At 47.2% G+C, this 16,597-nt stretch overlaps 1 protein-coding gene across 2 annotated transcripts; it reads left to right on the forward strand.

Annotated features, from left to right (window-relative positions):
- The first annotated feature begins 89 nt into the window (after positions 1–89).
- Positions 90–16,536, forward strand: ETHE1 (ETHE1 persulfide dioxygenase). 2 transcript variants are annotated; one of them, XM_081200625.1, is made up of 7 exons: positions 90–125; positions 10,020–10,164; positions 11,583–11,731; positions 12,006–12,135; positions 13,459–13,548; positions 14,909–15,025; positions 16,039–16,536. In XM_081200625.1, the coding sequence occupies exons 1-7, from the start codon at positions 105–107 to the stop codon at positions 16,089–16,091; spliced, it is 705 nt and encodes a 234-aa protein (XP_081056751.1). In that variant the 5' UTR covers positions 90–104; the 3' UTR covers positions 16,092–16,536. The 2 variants fall into 2 exon arrangements, with proteins under 2 accessions (XP_081056751.1, XP_081056750.1); XM_081200624.1 differs by lacking the exon at positions 90–125 and adding an exon at positions 5,824–6,036.
- Positions 16,537–16,597: the final 61 nt, after the last annotated feature.

Below are 16,597 nucleotides of genomic sequence, written 5' to 3' on the forward strand. Positions count from 1 at the left end.
AGACTAGGGTTTTTCCCCCAACCCAGCCTAGAGATTGAACCCCAGGACCTTTTGCATGCAAAGCAGTTGCTCAGCCACTGAGCAGCAGCTCTTTCCCCTCGTTAATGTCTGTGTTTCAAGCTAGAGTTAGTCATACTCCAGGAGCGGGTCAACGTTTTAAAAGGGTGGGAGCTATTTACTGATGCTGTATTAGGATGGGTGGATGTGTGAGCATTATTATATACAATCGCCTTTGGAAAATCTCTTTGTGTTCCAGAATATTCTCACATTAGATCAAGGCCGTTTTTACTAGGGATGAAAGCTAGGCATTTAGACTTGGTGCTGAAATTTGCCAGAACCTGTTCTGCCTCCTATACAGACATCCCTGCCCCGCCCCCTAGATAAAACAGGGAATGTCAGTTTGCAGCCTTTTTAATAAGTAAGTAAAGAATAGGGGCATTTCTACCTGCAAAAAAAGAAGGCTGTGTGTAAGTCAGTGGTGGTGTAGTTCTTAGTTGGTCCAAAAAGGACCTAGGAGAAGAGGGTTCAAATTCTCACTCGGCCACAAAGCTCACTGGGTGACCTCGGGCCAGTCACTTCCTCTCACCCTAACCTACCTCAAAGGGTAGTTGTGAGGATTAAATGAGGAGGGAGGCGGAGAGCCATGTATGCCCCTTGAACTCCTTGGATACAAAAGTGGGATATGAATGGAATAAATAAGGAAGGAAGCCCAATAAGAGGCCACTTTTTCTACCATGATCTGCTGTGTTGCGGGTAAAACCTCTTTCCCCATTCTCTCTCTGTATCAAAAGTACCCACCCACACAATGCAAAAATTAAATTAAATTAAATTAAAATGTATTTCCCCATCTCATGCAAGAATACTGTACATCTTTTGCCCTTTGGGCTATAGAAAACGGCAATGTTAAACACTGAAATTGAAGCGTAATTGCACTAGTTAAATATTTCCAGCTCCCCACCCTAACGATAATGGATATATACACCTCGACTGTGTGCTCTGGCTATGTATATCCATGTCCCTCCATATTGTATTGCACCAACAAATCCCACTGCCTCACCTTTTACACACAGACATGCCCTACCCTCTAGTGCTCTAGTGCTCTAGTAATTCGAATCTGGCTCTTTGTTGGCCAGTGATCCACATTTTATAACACATACCTCATTAATACTTCCACAGCCACAGATAGAACCAACAATCCTCCAATTAACCCAGGAGGGAGAGGGGGATTGACAGTTAATGAAACACCATGGGACTGTCCCCCCCGCTTGGGGTGCGGTTGGTTGGGTTTTATCTTCTAGGGATACTTACCCTATCAGACCTCCACCTCTTTCCCATACCATTTTGACCCAGGAGTCCTGGCCCAAGGATGACTTGTTATTGAGGGGATGTTACCCATCTATTGGGGAGGCTAGTATGGGATCTAGGATTTCCACAATTGAAGGGCTAGGGAGGAATGGCGGTAGGGCTAGATATCTCTATCGGCGAAGGGTTTCGAGATGCAGTGATCCTCGAACCCCTTCCAATCTACGCCCCATCCCAAGGGATGAGGGTAGGGAGAACAAGGATTACACACCTCCGTCATTGGTGCTGTGCAATGCCAGGTCCATAGGCAACAAAACTGCCACCATGCGTGACTTTTTTGTCTCGCAGGGGATTGACCTGGCTTGCGTGACGGAGACCTGGGTACGGGAAGGCGAAGTAGTCTCCCTACATGAGATAACACCCCCAGGTTTCTCTGTCCTCCATCAATCGCGGACTGTAGGTCGGGGGGGAGGAGTAGCGTTGTTATTCCGGGAGGATTGCTCTTTCAGAGCTCTGCCATCACCGGCGATCTCCGGCATTGAATGTGTTGGTCTCGTGTGGGGCACCAAGGAGAGCTTGGCTGTCTGGCTGGTGTACCGACCACCCAGCACATCTGCAGCCACCCTGTCAGATCTGCTGGAGGTGGTGGCGGGCTGGGCCTTGGAGTTCCCAAACCTACTGGTTTTGGGAGACTTCAACGTCCATGCCGATGCCGCTCCCTCCTCACAGGCTCTAGACCTAGTGACTTCCATGGCAACACTAGGGCTCTCCCAGTTTGTTTTGGGCCCCACTCATCAAGCAGGCCACACGCTGGATCTGATCTTTGGGGCTGGCATAGATGTGATCATGCTCCCCGCTGTGAAAGTGCCATGGTCTGATCACTACGCTTTAAAAGCCAAGATTGACTTCCCGCTCCTCCCCGGCTCGGGTGGCGAACCTATTTGGGCTCGTCCGCGAAAACTGATGGATCCTGATAGATTCCGACAAGCCTTGCGGAACCCTGCTCCTCCTGGCGACTCATTAGATGACCTTGTTGAGGACTGGAATAACCGGCTCTTGGCAGCCATTGATGAGATCGCGCCTAAGCGCCCTCTGCGACCCCGTCGAAACCGGGCCCCTTGGTTTACTGAGGAGCTCCGGAAAATGAAGCGGGATCTCAGACGGCTAGAGCGAGTATGGCGACGGACTCGTGACGGAGCCTCAAGAACATCTTATAGGACGCTTATGAAAGCCTATGAGATGGCTATGAAAGCTGCTAAGAAATCTTACTTTGCAGCTTCCATTGCATCCGCTAGCTCTCGCCCGGCACAACTTTTTAGAATAATTAGGTCAATAACGTCCTTAGGAGGACAACCAAATTTAAGCACAAATTCGACCCACAGCTGTGAGGCATTCGCGAGCTTTTTTGCGGAGAAAGTCCTGTTGCTCCGCCGTGACCTCCCTGCCAATTTAGATACAGTGACTGAACTGGAGGCCCCTCGACTGACTTCAGGTCCAGTGTTGGACCATTTCGATCGGATACTCCCTACTGATGTGGATAGATTCCTCCAAGTTGGTAGGCCCACCACCTGCCTCCTTGATCCGTGCCCGTCTTGGCTGATTAGGGAGTGTCCAGATGTTGCGCGGACCCCCCTGGTTGAAATTATCAATTTGTCCCTTGACACGGGGACATTCCCAGGGGAACTGAAGGAAGCAGTGGTGCGTCCACTCCTAAAGAAAACTTCATTAGATCCCTTAGACCTATCCAATTACCGCCCAGTTTCAAATCTTCCATACCTGGGTAAGGTAATTGAGAGAGCGGTTGCTGAACAGCTTGGTAGGTTTCTGGAGGAAACATCGGCATTAGATCCATTTCAGTCCGGTTTCCGTCCTGGTTTTGGGACGGAGACGGCTCTGGTTGCCCTAACAGATGATATCCGTAGACAACTGGATCGAGGCGGGTCAGGACTGCTGATCCTTTTAGATTTGTCAGCAGCTTTTGACATGGTCGATCATGATCTTCTGGACCATCGCCTTGCAGACGTGGGGATACAGGGCATAGCCCGTAACTGGTTGTGCTCTTTTATCTCTGGTCGGGGACAGAGGGTGGCACTAGGGAGGGAAATGTCGTCACGCCACTCCTTGGTGTGTGGAGTGCCGCAGGGCGCAATTCTCTCCCCAATGCTTTTTAACATCTTTATGCGCCCCCTTGCTCAGATTATCCGGAGCTTTGGGCTGGGCTGTCATCAATATGCTGATGACACTCAGCTCTATCTACTGATGGATGGCCACACCAACTCGGCCCCTTACACACTGACCAGATGCTTGGAAGCTGTGGCTGGATGGTTTCGTGGGAGCCGATTGAAACTAAATCCTTCAAAGACAGAGGTCCTATGGCTAGGTCGAGATAGCATGGGGATGAGGGACCAACTCCCTTCTCTTGCGGGGGCCCAATTAGTGCCATTACCTTCCGTTAAGAGTTTGGGTGTAATCCTTGACGCCTCCCTTTCCATGGAGGCGCAAGTCACAGCAACAGCCAAGGCGACATTTTTCCACCTTCGCCGCATCAAGCAGTTGGTCCCTTACCTTTCCCGCCCCGACCTGGCCACAGTGATCCATGCGACAGTCATCTCCAGGCTTGACTACTGTAACTCGCTCTACGCGGGGCTGCCCTTGAAGCTGTCCCAGAAACTCCAGCGGGTACAGAATGCTGCAGCGAGGCTCCTCACAGGGTCTCTGCCATGGGAGCATATTCATCCAGTGCTTTTCAAGCTGCACTGGCTCCCGGTGGAGTACAGGGTCAGATTTAAGGTGCTGCTTTTGACCTTTAAAGCCCTTCACGGCCTAGGACCCTCGTACCTACGGGACCGCCTCGCCTGGTATGCCCCACGGAGAGCCTCAAGGTCCATAAATAACAACACCCTAGTGGTCCCAGGCCCTAAGGAAGTTAGATTGGCTTCAACCAGAGCCAGGGCCTTTTCAGCACTGGCCCCAACTTGGTGGAACGCTCTGTCTCATGAGACCAGGGCCCTGCAGGATCTGATCTCTTTCCGCAGGGCCTGTAAGACAGAGTTGTTCCGCCTGGCCTTTGGATTGGAGCCAATTTGATTCCCTCCGCCCCCTTTTTCTTTTTTCTTTTCCTTCTCCTGCAATGAGGCTCCATTTTAATATTTTAATGTTCCATTATTTTAATGTTGTATTTTATTTTTGTTTTTAAGTTGTAATCACTCATCTTGTTTTTATTATTGCTTGTAAGCCGCTCTGAGCCCGGCCTTGGCTGGGGAGGGCGGGGTATAAATAAAAAATTATTATTATTATTATTATTAGTGCTCGCACAGCATCCCCCAAGTCACACAGCAAACTGCAATAATATCCATGTAGCTTAAGTACACACATTTTAGCGTTGTAAAACAGAAAAACGAGGCTGCCCTTTGCACAAAGAACGATAGCATGTAATCGTTGCAGGCTTCTTGTTTACGAGAACCTCCCTGCACGTAGACTTTACACCTGCCGGTTCAGCTCTACTTTGAGCTAGCCAGGTGCCTTTGCCTACCTTTGATTTTAAAAGTGTTATAGTGATGGTAGTTCATTGATATGAATGATATACCCACTTTTTGAATGTGGATTAGACTACCCTACTTTGTGAGTGGAAGCATATATAGTCTTAGCTATAGTTATGCTGCTGGAACAGGTGCATTGCATTTCAGGGGTGGGAGGCCCAAGTCCCAGATTTTTTGCACTGGGCCCCAGATCTCCTGGCTCTCCCCCCCCCCCCCCCAATTTTAAAAACCTTATTTTTTAATTTATTTTAATTTGCTTAGGGGATGGTAATGCATGCTGCAAAGTGCAGTGCTAGTGATGTCCCAGCCAGCCAGAGACTTAAACATACACCTTTGCAAAAAATCACACACATGCAAATAGCATTCAACAGTGCATCTTAGGCTGGTGCTCTGATTCAATTAAATACTTCACAGTGGCCAGTCCCTAAGACAGTACTGATCAGTGACTGCAGAAGGTGGGAAAGGTAGGAACCTCAGGCAGGAAGAGGATTGAATCCTAGCCAAAGGAAGATATAATATACTGCAAGGCAAAACGCTGAAGGTTCTTCATTCTTACCCATGTGTGCATGAATAGACTGTGTGCATGAATGTGTGTTGAAGGGGGTGAACTCCGCCAAATGGGTTTCTCTGGAATGTATTATCTGAGCAATCAATCATCTGGTGGAGTCAATCTGGTGGAGTCCATAAGAACTCTCATTCCTAGAATGTGTTTATCTGGACAAGTTGGCTCTCGCTCTTATCGCGACTTGTGGCAAGGGTTCTGTGCTTTGCCCTTGGGACCAAAGCCCAGGTTAAGAGTTTGTTGCCAGTAAATCTTGTGATTACAGTAGCATTAAACAGGACTTTTTGGCACGCCAGCTCTTGCTCCTGCATTCATAAAAAAAGGTTCGTCAGTTGGCAGGAAAAGCCAAAACAAGGAGAGGGCTCCTGCCGCTGCGTGGCGCTTTAAGGAGGCTCGCAGCCCGCCCACTTTTCCGCCGCCGCTCCTGACCCAGCCTCTGAACTTTTAAAGGGCGTCGCTCCTCTCCTTTCATTTCCACCAAGTGTGGCGCGCCCGATGTCTCTGTCCCGCAGATGCCCTGCTGCAGCCGCGGCTGCTCTGCGGGTCCTGGGCGCCGCTCCGGCCCGGGCCAGCCTTCCCCGGCGATGCTACTGCGTCCGCACCGCGCAGCGCCAGGGGCTGCTCTTCCGACAGGTGAGCTGATCCGAGGCGCCCTGTCCTCCACCCCGAAGGGTGGCAGGCAGGATCGGGACCCTTCTACCCCGCTCTTGAAACAATAAGCAGCAGCAGCAGCAACCTTCCATTGAATTTATTTGGCAGTACTGTTGGTTTGGATGCGTGTGTGTTTGTGCTTCTGTAGGTTGCCAACGTTTCCCATCCCATAGGGCTCCTCTGCCTCTGTGCACGGCTGCAAGGCAAGCAGAACTTTTATAGTTGCGAAGCTGCCCTCTCCTTACGTTTAAAGCACATAAACACACACGTACGGATTCTGGGAAGTGTAGTTGTGTTAAGGGTCCTGGGAAGTGCAGGTCTGTGAGGGCCAAACTACAGTTCCCAGGGTTCTTGCTTTCTTTAAAGGAAAGGGAGGGGGGCAGTGCACTTTGAATGCACAGCCTGTAGGCAGCTGGAAAGCTCTGCTGAAAAGCTCCACTTGCTGGATTTTTGTTTGCTGTTCCAGATTACTGGAAGCCTAGAGTACTTCCAAGGGGGTGCTGTTTGTTGTTGTGGGATCAGCATGCATGCATGTTTCTCTTGTGGAGGCAGAGGAGCTGGGATTTTGTGTTCCATTTCCTGGATGCCTTATCTTCCTTTTCGCCACTTGTTCCTGGGCACCTTGGCTTCAAAGTCAGTTGAGTTCCACAGAGCTTCCTTCTGAGTAACATCTACCCTGCTTTTCAAAGCTAACAACAAGAAGTACAGTGGTACCTCGGGTTAAGTACTTAATTCGTTCCGGAGGTCTGTTCTTAACCTGAAACTGTTCTTAACCTGAAGCACCACTTTAGCTAATGGGGCCTCCAGCTGCCGCCGCACCGCCGGAACACGATTTCTGTTCTCATCCTGAAGCAAAGTTCTTAACCCGAGGTACTATTTCTGGGTTAGCGGGGTCTGTAACCTGAAGTGTATGTAACCTGAGGTACCACTGTACATTTGCAGGCAATCTTTTCTTCCAAGTGGTGTGCATCACTCTCCTCTTCCCCATATAACCCTCACAGCAACCCTGTTAGGCCGAGACGAGCGCATACAAGCCATCTCCTAGGGACCGAGGTCCCCTTGACCCTCCCAATAAAATATTTGAGGACTCCAGCCCCCCCCCGAAAGTTGATAAGCATTGCCATTCAAATAATATGCATGCCTTATGATAGATTATGTGGGGTGGGCCTTACCTGCCGCCCATATTTTATTCAAGTTGGCAGCTACTCTATTCTGAACTTAAAAATGGAAAGTGTAATGCCAGTGGTCAACAAGAGGTTTAAAGACTTTCTCAAGGCAACTCTTTAAAAATGTAGTATAAACACTGACAACTGGGAAACACTGGCCTGCGAGTGCTCCAGTTGGAGAACAGCCTTTACCAAAGATGTCATGGGCTTTGAAGATGCTCAAACTCATGACGCAAGGGAGAAACGTGCTTAGGGAAGGCACACTTGGCAAATCCACACTGTGATCAACACCCACCCGGAAACCTATGCCCCACTGTAGAAGGACGTGTGGACCCAGAATTGGCCTCGACGGTCACTTACGGACTCACTGTTAAAACCATGTTTATGGAAGACAATCTTACTCAGCTACGAGTGATTGCCAAAGATTGAAGTTGGCACTCGTGGCTGAGAGGCAGTGAGCGGCCCAAGGTCATAAGAGGCTTCCCATAATAAATAAGTAACAGCATATAGGAATGCATCCTAGTTTTCTCTTTCTTCCCTCTGCACCCGAAATATATGTGCTTAATTTTAGGGCCAGCTTCAGCCGCAGTCAAGGTTTCAGATGCTAAGGGATATTGGGAGACAGGGCTGTGTGTACCACATTGAAGTAAGACTCAGTTAAATCACCATGATACCACAGTCAGTTTCCTTCAACAGAATAATGGGAGCTGTAGTTTGTTAAGGGTCATGAGAATCGCTGGGAGACCTCCCTATTTCCCTAACAGAGTTGCAACTCTCAGAGCTCCCAAAGGAAGAGGGACTGATTGTTAAACCAAGTTCGAAACCAGAGCTCTGGGAGAGGAACGGGAGTCTCCCAAATACTCTCAGCACCCTTAACAAGCTATAGCTCCCAGGACTGGGAAGCCAGTGCTGTCTATAGTGCTATTCTGCTTTAAATGCAGAGTCCAGACTGGACTAGCATTGGATAGAATCCTGCATAATCAGGTATAATACAAATGTTTATTTACTTATCATTTATTTTGCTAAGTTGTAATACATTGTCTTTCAATTTACTGTGCTTTCTTAAACGCAATTGTTACATATTTCACTTGAAATAATTACCATAAATTAAATTTTTTGATGTGTATGGTCCCCTTTTTAGGTTATCATATTATTGTCTCACTTGTATTGTTGACCATCTTGACATTTTTAAAACAACAGCAAAGCTGGACTCCAAATCCCTGATTCTCCCCCCCCCTTTTTTATTTTTTTACCTGCCCTTCCTCATAAGGTCCCAGGTTGGTTTACAACAACATAATACACAATTATTTTATTGTTCTAGCTGAAGGCTTGTAACACTAATACCAATAAAATAATACAGAACATGCATCCATGCTGTAAAAGATACCAGAGATACCAACATCTTATCTTAATTTCAGATTGAACTTTATCTATAGTTATGCAGACTTTTAAAACTTTCAGGATGATAAAACAAGCAAACCATGTTCGAAATGGAACACAGTACTGGCGTGTCTGCTAGATTCTTGGGGCTGTAATCGGTTTGATGATTAACTGCACCTTCTTGACCCCTGGGTCCAGCCTGCTTGGATATAAACAATGTTAGGAAGCAAGTTCTTCTGTGAGTAGGTCTGGAACTTATGACCTGCATCAAGAATACCGATAGAGAAGTCAGTGGTAGGAATATAAAGTGCTGTGCCATTGGAAGAAAGCCTTGCTAAGATCTGGAGAGTAGCCAAATTGGGCAAAAGTGGAAAACTGTTACACCTGAGCGATGTGGGAGCGGGGTGAGCTCCCGTTGCTCAGTCTCTGCTCCTACCAACCTAGCAGTTCGAAAGCACATCAAAGTGCAAGTAGATAAATAGGTACCGCTCCAGCGGGAAGGTAAACGGCGTTTTCGTGCGCTGCTCTGGTTCGCCAGAAGCAGCTTAGTCATGCTGGCCACATGACCCGGAAGCTGTACGCCAGCTCCCTCGGCCAATAAAGCGAGATGAGCGTCGCAACCCCAGAGTCGGTCACGACTGGACCTAATGATCAAGGGTCCCTTTACCTTTACCTTTTTAAAGCAGTACAACGAAAGCACCTCCCTAATACTACCCTGACACCAGGCAGGCGCCTTCACTGTATTCTTTACAGCTCCTGCTAAAAACATGCTTGCTTAGGCAAAGCTATCCAGAACGCTTGGTGGGTGTTTTAATCTGGATTTTAGTTTATCATTGATTGTAAATATTTTTTTCAAATCTTTTAAATAGTTGTTTTAAACTGGTTTATTTCATTGTTTGTTTTTTTCCTTTTGTAAACCGCTTTGCGGTTTAGTTCAGTTTTACAATCAAGTTGTGTATATAAATGTTGCGAAATAAAGAAAATAAAATAGACCCAGAGCATAAAAGAACCAACGCTAAAAGATCCAACTCCTTACATACAAAGGCACGTAAAATATTTTTCTGTAGTGGGAGTATATTTGTGGACGTTAATTTGGAAAGAATATAAATCAAGAGATTCCCCAGGGCAAGGGATTAGAAGCCCGCTTCCTGCTTTAACCACTAGGCCTGGTGTGGAGGCACTCTGGCCTATGCACTGATGCACTTCATGTTGCCTTTGGCTTACGGCCTCCAGCTTCCTCTCCATGTGACTGCACACCCATACCCCGGTTGTTGCTGTTATTAGGGGCAGGGGTCCTTTTCTTCCTAAGCACAAGGGCCACTGGAGGAGGGGGCTGCTTTGGGGAAAGGGGTCCTCAGACGCTCCCACCTATCACCTTTCATGGACTAACCAGATATATCTCTGCATTCCTCTCCCCAGCTCTTTGAATCAGAGAGTTCCACATATACCTACTTGCTGGCAGATTTGAAGACCAAGGAGGCAGTTCTGATAGACCCAGTTCTGGAGACAGCCAAGAGGGATTCGACCCTGGTGAAGCAGCTTGGTCTGAATTTGGTATATGCAGGTGAGAGGAGGTTTTTCTTCAGTCCTGGATGGATCAAGGCAGTTGGAGTAGTGTAACATGCTCCCAAGGAAGCCCACAGGTTCAGAGTCCTTGCATTTGTTTACAGAGCCCTGAGCAACTTAGTTCCTGGCTAATCTAGGTACCACCTGGACCCTTACGGCTCAGCCTCATCACTCAGATCACCTGTAGGAGCATTGCTGGTCACCCTCCATGATGGTCACACTCATTTGACATCAGTATGAAAACATGCCTTGGCCCAGTGCCATGGGATGCTCTTCTGAGAGAGATTCAGCACGGCATCCTCTTTTTCCACCTTTAAATGTTTGATGAAAACTCAGCTATGCTGCCAGGCTTATGCAGACAATTAAGAAAGCATCCCCTGTAATAGTTAGCGAATGATCTGTGGTTTTAATTTTTTACTTGGTTTTTATTGCATGTGTGTGTGCATTGCTGTAAATCACTTTGATTTTTCCCCCTTTTTCTGAAGTAGAACAAAACCTTATTATTCCCTCCTCACTCCGTCCCTCCCTCTCTCCCTTCCTTCTTTCCCCCCTCAACCGTACAACATCTATGACAATAGGGTCTTGTATGGAATGTAAATGAAGTGTGAAAAAGTGTGAAAAGTGTGAAAATGAATATAGAGATGCTATATGTACTTGTTTATTTGTTTTTTAAGACAATAACATCTTTAATAAAAACTAATTTTTAATACAGTCAAACCTCGGCTCCCAATCGCCTTGGGAGTCAAACGTTCCAGCTTGTTGTTAAACAAACGAAAACCGGAAGTGAGTGTTCCGGTTTTTGAACGTTCTTTTGGAAGCCGAACGTCCTGTGGGGCTTCCGCGGCTTCCGATTGGCTGCAGGAGCTTCCTACAGCCAATCAGAAGCCGCGTTTCGGTTTCCAAACTTTCGGAAGTCAAACAGACTTCCGCAACGGATTCCGTTCGACTTCTGAGATACGACTGTACATATAATGAAATTGCAAAAATAAAAGTGGATTTTATTTCCAGCTCCCAAGAGCAGGTTAGTAAAACCTGGCCTTCATGGGTATTGCTAGGTTAAAATGGAACAGAAAAGAAATGGCATATTCCACTTTCTACCACTAGGTAGCGGAAGAGTAGAATAATAGAATCGTACCTTTGAATCAGGAAGGAGATGGTAACCCACACTGGCCCAAGGCATTTTGGCACCTGAGGTGGCAAAACGGCCTGTCCTGACTGTGGTGTTAGATCTGTGGTTCTCCAGAAACATTTAGAGGACCAATCCCATCGTCCCTCAATGTTGGCAATGTTGGCTGAGACCAACGGGGAGTTGGAGTCCCAATGACATCTGAGGCACAGGCTCCCCACTTCTTTGTTAAATGCTTTGATTTTTGTGTCTTGCAATAATAACCCCAAGCTTCTTTTCCTCTTTCTCAGTCAACACTCACTGCCATGCGGACCACATCACAGGCACCGGATTGCTGAAGAAGCTTCTCCCAGGCTGCCGGAGTGTCATCTCCAAACATAGTGGTGCCTCTGCTGACCTCTTAATCCAGGAAGGGCACACCCTCAAATTTGGGGATTTTGTGAGTTTGTTTGTTTGATTGATTGATTTTACACCCCACCTTTTCCTCCAGGGAGCTCAAGGTGGTGTACACACGGCTCTCCCCCTCCTCATTTAACTCCCACAACAACCCTGCGATGTTGGTTAGGCTGAGAGACTGCAGCTGGCTCAAAGCCGCTCAGCGAGTTTCACAGCTGAGTGGGGATTTGAATCCTGGTCTCCCACTCTAAGCGCTATATCACACTGGCAGTTCCAAGGCTTGAGTCTCATGGCATGTCACCCTGCTGTTGTTGCAGGCCCTGGAAGCTCGTTCCACCCCTGGGCACACAGACGGATGCCTGACGTATGTGCTGAATGACAAAGGCATGGCTTTCACTGGCGATGCCTTGCTGATCCGGGGCTGTGGACGGACAGACTTCCAGCAAGGTACAGAGGCCTTGTGAATCCAGTTATAACCAGGGAGGGTGGTCATACCAGGGTGGACTCTGATCTGTTGCAAGGGGGAGGGAGCTATGAGATCTGGGTCAGTCTTAATGGCTACCATCAGTATTAGAGGGTAGCTTCAAGATTTATGGGGAGACATGGGCTGTCGTGTTCCGTTTGACAAATGATACCCTTTTTTTTTTTGCCTTAATCTGAATGTGTCTACCTACAATAGCACTGTATTTCTCCCTGGCCACATTCAGACCATACATTTGAAGTACCATGGTACCACTTTAAACAGTCATGGTTTTCCCCATAGAATTCTGGGAGCAGTAGTTTGTTAAAGGTGCTGAGAGTTTTTGGGAGCCCTTTGCTTCTCTCACACAGAGCTACAATTCCCAGAGTCCCTGAGGAAGAGGGCTTGATTGTTAGACCACTCTGTTTATTGTATCTCTCCGGAGCAAGTCTCTTTGAAGGGGAAAAATATGGGATGGTGTTTCAATGAAGACAACACCATGTGGGTGTTGTGGATAAGATTGACAACAAGCTGTTGTGTAGAAATGTGCAGCCACCTCTGCAAAAAAACAACCCTGTAAGGGGTATATGTGTTTTCTTCCTCCCCACTTCAAATGAACACTTAATGCCCGGAGTGGACCTCACTGGTCACCCCCTAATGTCCACACACAGCCCATTAATGTGAAATAGGCTTTTATGCAACTTCCATGCATCCAGAAATGCAGATTGCCTAGGGTTTCAGATGCATGAAAGAGCCTTACACATTTCTTCCTATATACATAAAAATCTAATGCTGTCGTCACGCTGAGCAGTTCAGGTAGCCACACCAACTGCATGACAAACAGCAGGCAGGAGAGCGAGGAAGCAGCACTGATGGCAGACATTTAACAGAGGGGGAGGTGCTTCACAGAGTGTTTTACTCAGCTCCTCTAAAGCCCCCCTCCCACTGTTAAAAATGGGTGACAAGGGGGTGGGTGTAAAGGTGGTTGGTCAGAAATGGGGAAAGGTCAGTGGGCAAATAGGTAAACAGGGTGGGCAGCCGGTGCCCCAGTATATGCTCCATATATGCTTTCTTTGCACTAATGCTTAACGCATAGGTGTCAGGGGCATGGCCAGAGGGCATACTGTTAGAGGCAGGGCCCATATGCATAGTGCTTCTCCGTCCCCCTGCCTAACTATGTGTTCACTGAACAAATGGGAGGAATGTGTTGAAGACCCTTGTCTAAAGCAGCTGTCCTAGAGAATCAGGTTGGCAAAAATAGCTGATGTTGAAGGAAACTTAGCTCAGTAAGACTCTCTGTCTCATCCAAGGCAACCCAGAGACCCTGTATCAGTCGGTCCACGAAAAAATCTTCACACTCCCTGGCCACTGCCTAATCTACCCTGCCCATGACTATACCGGTAAGTCGGGGTCTCAGATTTGCTGCTGGGGGGCGGGCAGCACTGTGGTACAACGGACACTGGATGACAATGCAGTTCCTCGCTCAGTTCCTCATTTTCCTTAAATATCCTTAAATATCTCTGTTGCGATCAAGACAGTGCCTTGTGGTTCTCTTAGAGACCGATAGATTTACTGTTCTAGAAACTGGAGACCCCCTTCAACAGATGCACAAAGTATTGTGGTGTTGGTTTTTTGAATGAAATTTTATCAACCACTTCATATCCCAAAAAAAGTGATGTACGAGGATTTAAAAGATTAGTATGCAACTGAGCAGTATATAGATAGAAAGGAAGGTAGATTGTTCTACAGTTCACAGTGTGCATGGCTGGAATCAACTCATAGGAAGGCTTCTTTAAATAAACGTCTCCAGACTAAGGACTGCTTCACTAGTGTGTTTCGTACATGAGAGTGAAGCAGCACTCAGCAGAACCCTCCTCTCTTCAGTGCAGTCGGAAGTGAGGGTGGGCCGTATGCTTATTTAGGGTTAACTGTATGCTTAATTAGGGTTTTAAAAGAACCCTATTTATACATTAACCCCACACCCTGACTTGATTTGGGCTCAGGTTGATCTGGGTGTTTCTCAGATCGGGGCGGGGTGTGCACACCTGACATACACACACACACACAGAGAGAGAGAGAGAGAGAGAGAGAGAGAGAGAGAGAGAGAATGAATATACACATTAGGGCTTCAACTTTTTTACAACCTCATGTTCCTGTTGTGTAGTTAGATGAACCTTTGGTTAAAAACAAAAAGAATGAACTTTCATTTCCAAATCTTTTGAAAACAGGTCTCCCCGAAATAAATGTCAATTTTTTGCATATGTAACTATAATGTGTCATGTAATATGCATAGCATTTATTATAATACAGGAAAAATAGAGCTTGCAAATTACTTGTACAATGTTTTGTACATTGTACAATGCACATCACTTCTTATTGGCTGTCATAAATCGAGATTGTGGTTTGTCTTTCCTTTTGCTGCAGGCACCATAAAGTTTATCCCTTTATGATGCAGGAAATCATTGGGGGGGGGGGATTGAGGGGGAAAGTCAAAAAGTTACAGTATACTTACAGGGACACATAAACATAGGTGTAGAAGGAAACATTTGTAAAAGTGGAGTCGAGGGGTCATGAAATGTGAGAGGCACTAGCTCTGTTCAGGCATTTGAACAAATGTCCGCCTGCCAACTGAGGAAGATAATTCCCACATTGGTAGGCCCAGATAACTTTGCCTTGATAAATTTATGTGAGCCTTTTGGGTGCCACAAGACTCTTTTTTCTGTCCTGGCCCCCCTTGATGCATCTCCTCCTCCCTTGCAGGCCAGACAGTGTCCACAGTAGAGGAAGAAAAGACCCTGAATCCTCGCCTCACCTTGCCCCGAGAGGCCTTCGTTGAACTGATGAACAACCTGAATCTGCCCAAGCCAAAACAAATAGGTGAGGCTGGTTTCTGGTACAGCACAGCAGCATTTATCTGGAGGCTGCCTTCTCTCAGCTGCAAGCCAGTATCTGCTCTGCTATTGTGTCTTTCTCAGAAGGATCCTGGGAACTGTGGTTTGGAAACGCTGCAGAAAATTATCTCGTTTTCCTAGCCTCCTCCGCTTGCTGGGCCAAGAAATGTAGGTAGCTTGCCCTATCTTGAGCCAGATGGTTGTTCCACCTAGCTGAGCATTGTCTACACTGGCCAACTGCAGCTTTTCAGGATTTAAGGCAGGAGTAACACTCTCAGCCTTGCCTAGAGATGCCAAAGATGGAATCTGAGCCACAGCACTTCCCTTAAGGAATATCCAAGGGATTGGCTTTTCTTGTGTTAGACATCTTAAAGCACAATCCCCCCAAACACTTCCTAGGGTGTAAGTCTCATAGAACACAGTGGGACTTACGTATGAGGAAACAGATTGAGTATGGTGTCCCTCCAGATGTGCGTTTGTTTGCATTTATATCCCACCTTTTTCCTCAAAGGGGTATACGTGGTTCTCCCCCTCCTCAATTAATCCACACAACAACCCTGTGACATAGGCTAGGCTGAGAGGCTGCGACTGGCCCCCAAGGTCACATGGCGATCTTCCTGGAAAAGTGGGGAGTTGAACCTGGTCTCCCATGTCTTTGTCTGGCATTCTAACCACTGTACCACACTGGCTGGGTTGCAACTCACATCATCCCTGACTGTTGGGTGTGATGGGTGTTGGAGACCCTCAGAATCTGAAGGCCCATAAGTTCTGTCTGGCTCAATTCCTTTGGTACTTTAACTTGAGAGCAAGTTATGTTGCTCTCTGTAGGACTTGCTTCAGAGTAAACCAGAATTAGGCTGGGCTCCCGGCGTGCTTGGTGGCTGGTCTGAGGGGTGGACAGCCATGACTTCTTGGGTTCTGTGCCCAGGCACAGAGGGAGGGTGATTCCTATAGGAACTCAGGGGAAATAATCTTTCTGTTACCCCTCATCTCCTGCAGATTTCGCAGTTCCTGCTAACCTCAAGTGTGGGGTCCAAGATGTAGCTGCCTAGATGCACCTTCTGACTTCCCAAAGATGACCTAAGGCATCCCTTGCAGCAATGGGATGGTTTCATGGCGTACAAACAATCTCCTTATTACACTCTGAAGGAAGATGACAGTGATTTATTTGGAAAGGTGTGTGTCTTCAGATACACCCTAACTTGGTTTGGTTCCTGATCATCCTGCCTATTGTGATCATCAACCTCTTAATTCCAGCTCCATGACCTCAGTGGCCCACTTTTCTTTGTTGATTTGCACTGGCTGGACATTCCCAGCTCAACCAGGACCCACGTGATGTTTTTGTTTTCCAAGTATGCACTGTGTCAAGATTTCTGCTGGGCCTCGAAATTCCTTGCCAGAAGACAGAGTCCCTTGCACTGTGAATGTTCTGAAAACTCGGGTTTTGTGCCTGAGAAACTCTTGTTGCTGAGAAAAAATAAAATGCATTTGTTGTTAGTCGGCTTCACTTCTGAATAGGATGGGGCTGATTTTTCTGGAGCAGCAATGGGAAATCTTG

Source organism: Podarcis bocagei, assembly GCF_964188305.1.
Source record: "Podarcis bocagei genome assembly, chromosome: 7".
Lineage (NCBI taxonomy): Eukaryota > Metazoa > Chordata > Lepidosauria > Squamata > Lacertidae > Podarcis > Podarcis bocagei.